The sequence below is a fragment of the Monodon monoceros genome, unplaced genomic scaffold (assembly GCF_005190385.1).
Source record: "Monodon monoceros isolate NGI ecotype Baffin Bay Population unplaced genomic scaffold, NGI_Narwhal_1 Super_Scaffold_3, whole genome shotgun sequence".
Taxonomy (NCBI): domain Eukaryota; kingdom Metazoa; phylum Chordata; class Mammalia; order Artiodactyla; family Monodontidae; genus Monodon; species Monodon monoceros.
In genome coordinates, this window is record NW_021703780.1 from 36641747 (window position 1) to 36650862 (window position 9116).

At 47.0% G+C, this 9116-nt stretch overlaps 1 protein-coding gene across 1 annotated transcript in view; it reads right to left on the reverse strand.

Moving 5' to 3' along the window:
- Positions 1-4593, reverse strand: part of ZFAND3 (zinc finger AN1-type containing 3) — a 320181-nt gene extending 315588 nt beyond the window's left edge. The window contains exon 1 of the mRNA XM_029243463.1: positions 4387-4593. Coding sequence (XP_029099296.1) covers positions 4387-4457 — 71 coding nt within the window. The 5' untranslated portion in view covers positions 4458-4593. The remainder of the gene's footprint in view (positions 1-4386) is intronic.
- Positions 4594-9116: the final 4523 nt, after the last annotated feature.

The following is a 9116-nucleotide window of genomic DNA, read 5'->3' on the forward strand; positions in this document are numbered from 1 at the left end:
CTAAAATACTCCAGGGACTTCCCTGGTAGCACAGTGATTAAGAATCCGCCTGCCAAGCAGGGGACACGGGTTCGAGCCCTGGTCCAGGAAGATCCCACATGCCGGGGAGCAACTAAGCCTGTGCGCCACAACAACTGAGCCTGTGCTCTAGAGCCCACAGCCACAAGTACTGAGCCCGCATGCCACAACTACTGAAGCCCGCGTGCCTAGAACCCGTGCTCCACAACAAGAGAAGCCACGGCAATGAGAAGCACGGCAATGAGAAGCCCGAGCACCGCAACGAAGAGTAGCCCCCACTCGCCGCAACTAGAGAAAGCCCGCGCGCAGCAACAAAGACTCAACGCAGCCAAAAATAAATAAATTTATTTAAAAAATAAAATACTCCATTATTCCCTAAATATCAGACTGAACACTTATGTCTACTACACTTTAAATTTACTTATGAAAAGAATAACACTTCTCAAAGTTTCCATTAAATTACATTGTGATAGACTGTCTCCAATTATAAAGGCAGAATATCAATAACTGTAATTAGATATTTATACTTAATATGCAGAATTCGAAAATAAAGTCCATCTTTCCCCCATCCTAATTAATTACCCATTCTATCACCCTATAATACACTCAGGATATTCTTATTGTCTTCTTCCTGTCTTTTTTTAATAATATTCTAGGTCTGCTCTTTCAAAAACTTTTGAAAATATCTGTGAAGAATCTATATCCCTCAGTACATTCTGTAGCTTCAACTAATACCACTTATATCTATATGATTTAAAAGTGCTTTTACATATGTATTTCAACTAAAGAAAATGCACCAATTGACTATTTCATTTCAGATTTGACAATTATAAACTAGCATGATTTTTTGCATGATTACTGAATGCCTAAAATAAGCCAAGAAAATGCTCATGCTCATATTTCACTAAAAGTTTTAAGTCCATGTCTCAGGGAAAAAACCATTTATGGTCATTAACCCTAAAAACATTTATGTGCTATACAAACACCTTGCAACTTTAGTAAAACTTCAACAATTTCCAAGGTAGCAAAGTTTCCCAGTGGTCTCTCTGTAACACATTAACTTAATTACCTACACTCAATTTCACAATATAAAACCAAGGAGAAAACTAGAAATTTTGAGTGTTCGAAGCACTAACACATTTGCACTGCATGCTCCTCTAGGCATTCTCCTTTCTCATTGCAGTCCCACAAGACCCACCTGAAAGCTCTCCTATGTTAACCAACCCCCACTGATTGGTGTCCTGAGTGGACAATGTTGGGCAGCAAGTCCTTCTGCCTAAGTCACTAGAGAGAAGAGCAATCCTAAAGGAACTGCCTTTAGTCTGCTAGTACCAGAACATTCTGCTAAGAGGCTCCTCAGCAAAGGACTGGGTGTGGGCCCTGGCTAACTGACTTCACAGATCTGCGGCTTCCGCAGAGTGCAATGCTGACTAAAGTTTCCAAAGAACACACTCACCTTCATGCTCATGAAGGGCAAAGGCAATTTACCTCCTAAATGGCTTTGACATCTACTTCTCTCCATTCTCCCTGGCCACTATACAGGTATAGTAATCCCCTGGGGATCACTCCTCCTGACAAGTCTTCTGTACCTCTGGACTTTACAACATGCCACAAACATACAGACACCACATTCACAAACACACACACATACACACACACATAATCATACCCACATACACAGGCCACCCTCAAGATCATCTAGTAATCTTTCACATTAAAGAAAATCACCTCACAACCCACTCAAAGTTCTTCAACAGCTCCCCAGTGCACTCAGGATAAAAATCCAAAGTCATAAGCATCACATATGGGGCCCTGTATCACCAGTTGCTCTCACCATCTCAGCCTCATTTCTAGCTGACCCCTCTTCACAATCTACCAATCCTCTACAATGAACTTTCAGCTGATCAAATGTGTAGTGCTCTCTCTAATATCCAGGCCTTCATCCATGCTCTCCCCTCTGCCTGACAGAAAACACCCTTCTCCCTATCTATTTCCATTCTCTCCTAATCTTCCTGCAGGCTTAGGCTGGCATCACCCTCCAGGCTATCTTCCTCTACATCCACCTCAACTGGAGTAGGTGCCCCTCCCAACAAACCCTATTCCAAGCCTAACACACTTCATTGTAACTGGTGTTTTTACTCCTCTATGCCCCCTGCTCCCAGAGAATGGTGCCAGTGACCCTCTTGTCTACCATAATATCAGAGGCACTCAAATATTTGCTAAATACATTATAAGTTTACTTAATGAATATAACATGAATGTAGCCCATGCAATAAGGGAAACGTTCAAAATCAGTCACAATATAATGGAAACTAGGCAGCAATTTCCTTATACTTTGGTATAAACTGCAAACTACACAGGCGCCTTTAGGAAAGGTTAAAACATTACACATTAAAAAGAACAGCTTCCACCATAAAGATATTAGTTTCACCTAACTCTTGTTAGGCAAATTGCAGTTCATAAAAAGTGCCATATTGAAAGTATCAAAAAAGCAGCCCTGGTTGCTTATAAGTCAACTATGGCATCAGTGTAACTATTCCTCTCTACTACCAAACTCTCCTTGCATTACTCAGAACCTTGCTCAGTTTCTAAGTCTTGATGTAAATCTTTTAATGTGGGTTCCACTCATAATAATGGTCCCAAAGACATTAACATGTTGCCAGGAAAAAGACCTCTGATACATCCTGGGCATTAGCTGCCACTGGCAGCTACTTTCTCTGAGCCACATGTCTTCTTATGAGTTACAATCTGAGGCTTGTGACACCAGATTTTTCCAGGGCAGCAGACTGATGTCATAAACGTGATGGTACTAAGCACTCTACAGACCTCATTAGCTCCACCCTGAAATCCCAGAATGCAAAGGCAAGTTTCCCGTTTATAAATAATGCCTCAGTTTTCCCATCTACAAATAAAAGAGAGAATGGTTCCCACTTAATAAAATTCTTGTGGGAATTAGATTGCCTATGAAAGCACTTAGCAAGCAACACAATTATTTTCAAGCCAAAAAGAAGGGGAGACTATAAAACCTAAGATATTTTCACATCTTCAGAACTTTTGGTAACGCCGTAACTTATTTTTCGCTAATATCCTTTCACCAAGAAATTTTTGAGAAAGAAAAGGCTGAAAGATGAGAAAATTAGATTTTTTTGGTCATAACCTTTGGATATGACAAACTCCACAGAAATCTACACTAAGATCCACTTTCTAATCTTTCTCTGCACTCCCCAAAACCATAGCCTTAATTTCTACCTCAATCATCCCTAGGATCTGAGAGACAGTAAAGATAAAATACTTCAATACATCTTCCCAAGATGCCCTCACCAGAAATAATCATTTCCTTACTGCCTCTATGCACCTCCAAATATACTGAATCTTTGGAAAATAAAACAAAAAAAGAGATAAATCACAAAAGCTGGCCTTCAAAGTCTCCAGTTTCCTTACAATAGATCTAGAATCATAAATTATGATGGAGGCACCTGTCTGGTAAGAGGGGTGGCAATCCATAAAAACTCCAAGTGTAACAAGAAGAATTTAAACTGTAACTACAGGTGGAAAAGTTGATTTCCCACCTCAAATATTTTCACTCTAACACAGGATGGCCAAGCAATAATACAGGCTGGCCAAGGTGAATATTTTTATCATTAAAAAAAAAAATGGGGACGGAAGGGAATTTGAGCCAATTAAGCAAGTTGGCTCTCACGTTCCTAAGCCAAGCTGACTTGAGTTTTTTTTTGACAAGGGAATCTTACAGACCTTCTGAAACAAACGTGTTTTAAATAAGATGAGACCTCAACAGTCTTGTAACTTTACCCAAGCCTGGGTTCTGGGCTCGACTTTTAAAAATGGGTGACGTGTGAACAGCTTCCTAAAAGCAAATGGGGCACTAGGATATAATTTGGGAAGTGATGATGCAAGTCTCTGGGGGACAGGGAGGAGGGGAGGTGAAAAAGTCAGAGGAAATACCCTCCTCGTTCCTGGGCACCAACTCATACCAAGGAGGGGAGGAAGGGCTGGCCTCCACAAGCCAAGGGAAGGGGGCACCCCAGCTCCACCGGGAGGTGCCAACGCCGCCCCCTCATCCCTGAACGCAGCCCTGCCCCCCTCACCAGTAGCCCGGCCGGCCCCTTTTCGGCCCGAGCCTCTGGCAGCCGAGTCTCCGAGGGTGGCAGCGCACCCCCGGCAGGGCCTTCTCTGCCCACCCCCAGCTCCCCACCCGGTGCCCTCCCCAGGACGCGGCCCCTGCCCCCTCCCCGCAGGCCCGGCCTGGGCCCAGCCCCCAGGGTTCCGGCCTCCCCGGGCCGCGAGGCCTGCCCGGGCAGCCCCGGCGCCCGCGCCCCGGCCCCCGCCCCCACCCAGCCGGGCACTTACCCCCAGAAGCCGCAGGGACAGCGAGGCGGCAGACTGGGCGCTTTGCTGCGCTCGCTCCCGGCATCTCCCATGGTGCTCGGCGGCAGCGGCGGAGCTCGGCGGCGGCAGCGGTGTTAGCGGCTGGGCCTGAGCCCCGCTCGGAGGAGGAGGAGGCGGAGGAGGCGGAGGAGGCGGAGGAGGCGGAGGAGGCGGCGGCGGCGGCGGCGGCGGCGTCGGGGGGCTCGGGGCGGGGGGAGGGGGAGGGAGCGGGCGCGCGGGCGGGCGCGAGTCCGGGGCTCCGAGCCGGGATTCCAGGCCGGTCAGCTGGAGGCGGGCCGCACCACTCGGCCTTCGGAGATGGGGGGGCCGGGGGGAGTAGAGGGAGGGGAGCTGAGGAGGTGGGGCGTAAGGGTGAACCGAGGACCACGGGGGAGGAGGGAAGTCCCGGCGCCCTCCGCGGCTCCCACCGCCGCTCCCAGCCAGAGCGATGTCCCGTGCGGCGGCGCTGGGAAGGACCTGAGGCCCCCCCCGCCGGCTTTAGCGTAACGGCAGCCGCTGTGAAACCACGGGCCCCGCTCGCTCCGTAACACCCTCCCCTCCCTCGGAGGCTGCGCTGACCGGACAATGGCCGCTCCGCCCCCTCCCCTCCTCACGCACCCCTCCCGAGGAGTCACAATGGTCTCGCCGGGGGGAAGCCGCCGCCAAAGCCCAGCAGCTGATCAGCTGGGATCCGGGCGTGCCACTTTGTTCAGCGCCTCAAAGGAAAAGGACGGGGCTGTGGGCAAAGCCGAGACCGTAGAACTATCACTCAACGACAGGCCTCGGAGGCTTTCTTATTCTTGGAACTTTTAAAATCTTAAGGAAACTTACCTTCCCCTGTCTGAAGAAGGGGAGCAGGCTTCTGAATACTCTGGGGCACGTTACCTCCCCCCCCAAACGCGAATGGTACGCCCCAAGCGAGAGGGGGAGGAGCAGATTAGTTGTTTAGGGTTAGTTGAACCAGTCCCAGAGCGGCGGCCGAGCACCGCGCATGCGCTCGGAGAATCCCATTACCTGGCACTGGGAAGGGCCAGGAGGAGAGCTTCCAAGCCCGGAAGTGGAGCTCGGTCTTCCAGGGGCTGCTGGGGTCTTCAGCTATCCAACGGGTCCGCGAGCCCTTCGCTTTTGGTCCCGGGCGATGCCGGAGGACATTTCTCAATGAACTGCTAACCCCTGGCAATCTCTCTTCCCAGGCCTCCCACACCCAACTCACTCTTCCTGTACCACCCAGAGAACCGGTTTCTCTTTGGCAATGATGAACTTCTGGGAAACGTCCCTCCCCTTCTCCGCACCCGCAATGGTGGGGGGAGAGAGGGTAGTGTCTTGGTCAGGTTCCGTGCCCCTCTAACCACATCGGTGTCCCCAACCTCAGAGACACAAGTCCACTCCCTATGCCTAGGCTAGGAGAACCTCTCTTCTTTCTGGACGGGACATTTCGGTTTTGGGAGGGTATGTATGGCCAAATTAGTGATGAAAACTGGTAAGTGACCAGAAAGTTTGAGGCACTAAAAAACGAGTCCTTTAACGTTCATTGTCTTTTATCCTGAACCCATTCTGAGCTTCAGCCAATCGTGAGAAGAAGGCGATTGTTGATTAATTTCAACAAGGAGCAAACTTCCACCAGACCTCTTGGAGAGGTAACCCATAGCTGAGGCCCTATGGGCGGACTTCTCAGTCCCTGCTACTTCTAGGAAGGCTTACTGGCTTTTTTTTTCCCCGCCACAGTTGAGCGTGTACAGAGACCTTCTCGAACCCCATCCAGGGGGGCCTTGAACCCCTTTTCTTGGGATAGAGAGAAGGAGGCCTTGCCAGTTGACAGCCACAAGCCCTATTGTAAGCAGGTGTTGCTTGCTTTCCCCTCCTGCCCCCCACCAATTACTTTTCTGAATAGTCACAATTATTTAAAGTTAAGTAGATTTCTCTTAATGCCTGGGTTTCCAGTTGCTGTTGGAAAGCAGAAGCTTGACACCACTTATCTCAGCCACTCATAGCACTGGTGATATGGAGTTACATGTACCTGCCCATTCTGTTTGTACATGCTCTGTGGACTTATTAACATTGTTGTTGCTTCTTTTGGCCTCTAAATGATCTCAGAGAGACAGCAGTGAATAGTCCTGAAGAGAGATCTTAGGGGCCCATCTACCCCCTACCTCATAAAGAGCGAGGATCACACTTAGTTTAGCATCCTCCTAAAGAGGCTCCTGCTGATGACGACAGTAATTGCAAAAATCAAACCACTTAAAGCCAAAGCACCCTCCAAACGTGAATGCTGATTTATTTTGCGTAGTATTTAGTTTCGGCTTTGTTGATTTTCACAAGCCTTCAATAAATATTTCTGCCGAAAGCCCACAGAATGGATGAAGTCATATGGCACACCCAGCTCTCATTGGACTCATATTTCCTTAAATCCCCACTTAAACTGACATAAAATTGCCACATTCACAGAAGATTTACAGGCTTTGAGTTTAACAAACAGATTAAGTGGGACTCTTGCTATTGGCATCTTGATGACTTTCTTTTGTATGTGGAAAAGGAAACCCTAAAACCAAAAGGAAAATTTTATATAAAACATGATTGTCATATTACAAACTGCTCGCCTACCTGTTTGCCAGTTATTCAATTTAACAAGCATTTATTAAGTACCCAGTATGTACAAGGCATTTCCTAAGGCTTTGTCCCTCCTATTCCCCTCTGCCCCTTCCTGTCCTACCCAGCACACTCCTACTGCCCCTTCAGGCATTTATTACCTCTATGCCTCCCATACTCTGCAAGGCAGAATTGGTCCCTCCTCCCTCTGCCCATGTAGTCTCCATTATAGGACCAGGAAATTTCCATGTCTGTCTCTCCTCACAAAACCTAGCTCCAAAAGAACTGGCTCTTAGAAATAGCTGTTAATGTACCCACAACCCAGTGGGGATAGCAGAGACTCAGAGGGTGTTACTTAGATTAATTTTATTACCAAATATTATTATTTTATTTCTGTACATACCATTCTGTTTGTGCATGCTCTGTGGACTTGTGGGCTCCACCAATCTCAGTGGGATTGACACAGACTTAATCCATGTTTGTTGAACGAAAGAGCTAATCTGATAAAAACCCACTCTTAGGGCTTCCCTGGTGGCGCAGTGGTTGAGAGTCCGCCTGCCAGTGCAGGAGACACGGGTTCATGCCCTAGTCCGGGAAGATCCCACATGCCGCGGAGCAGCTAGGCCCGTGAGCCGTGGCTGCTGAGCCTGCGTGTCCGGAGCCTGTGCTCCACAATGGGAGAGGCCACAACAATGAGAGGCCCGCATACTGAAAAAAAAACAAAAACAAAAACCCACTCTTAGTCAAGCCTCCTTTGTCTGCAAGTACAGAAACCCACTGAAACTTCTTCATGGCAAAAAAAAATTTTTTTAAGGAATGATCTTATAGAGCCCAAGGCACAGAGATCAACAAGATCTCAGGAAGGACTGGAACAAGGATCTGAAATACCAGCAGGAAGCCAAGTAGCTATTCCTTCATTATCTCTTTTCTCCCTGGTCACATGCTCTTCTCTCTACAGTGCTGCTTCATTCCTCTTTGCAGATCTGTTTTCACTGCTTCTCTAGGAACATAGTAGAACATGGCTGTCCAAGCTTACCTATCCTCATTTCAAGAATTAGCAGAAAGGGACTTCCCTGGCAGTCAAGTGGTTGAGACTTCACCTTCCAATGCAGGGGGTGCAGGTTCGATCCCTGGTCGGGGAGCTAAGATCCCACATACCTCCACGCCAAAAAACCAAAATATAAAACAGAAGCAATATTGTAACAAATTCAATAAAGACTTTAAAAATAGTCCACATCAAAAAAAAAATCTTAAAAGAAAAACAAAAAAACTAGCAAAGATTAATTAGTATCTATGAATCCCAATTCCCAGGAGAAAGATCCTTATTGGTCTAGCTCATGTCAGATTGTCTATTTCTGGTACAGTCTCCTTTAGCCAGTGGAGCATTGTGAAGTGAAGGCTCTTTGCTTTGTAATGCAAACATGGCTGCCAGAGACCCATCCTTGTAACCTACAGTTCTCAAAGATCAGTTATGTTCTTGGCAAAGATTCCAAAAGGTGTCTACCACAGACCAAAACAGGAGTAAATTGCAGCCTGAAATTCAAACCCATATAGAACAATGGACAAGTTCAAGAATTTTCCAGCAAAGGAACTGCTAGTTGAGCTATTTCAGGCCTAAATTTAAATGGCACTTCCTCAGAGGAGACTTCACTGACACCCAGCCCCAATTAAAATTATGTTGCCCCATTTTTATCTTCTATGGCACTCTTTCTTTGCAGCACCTATCACAGTTTATAATTAAATATTTATTTGTGTGTCTCCTCTCCAAAGATTATGTCTGTTTACTGCTATATACATAATCCCTAGGGCACATTTGGTAGGCATTCAATAAATATTTGTTGAATGAATACAAAGGCACAATAATTTGTTAATCAATGTGAGACCCATATATGAGCTGGCACCCTAATCAGACTATCCTGAGGGAACATCTCCATTACCACCCAACTTCCCTAAAGACACTGAAACTCACTGTGAGCTTTTTTGTCACACTGCAGTTGTAAGAAATGAGACCCAGTGTTCATTTGCTTCTTCTCATTACTTTCCTAGCTGGCTAACTCTTCATTCTCAGTTCCCAAGTTTTCTGTCTGAAGAGCCCTTGAACCAGTTCCTATAACGTGCCCACTCGG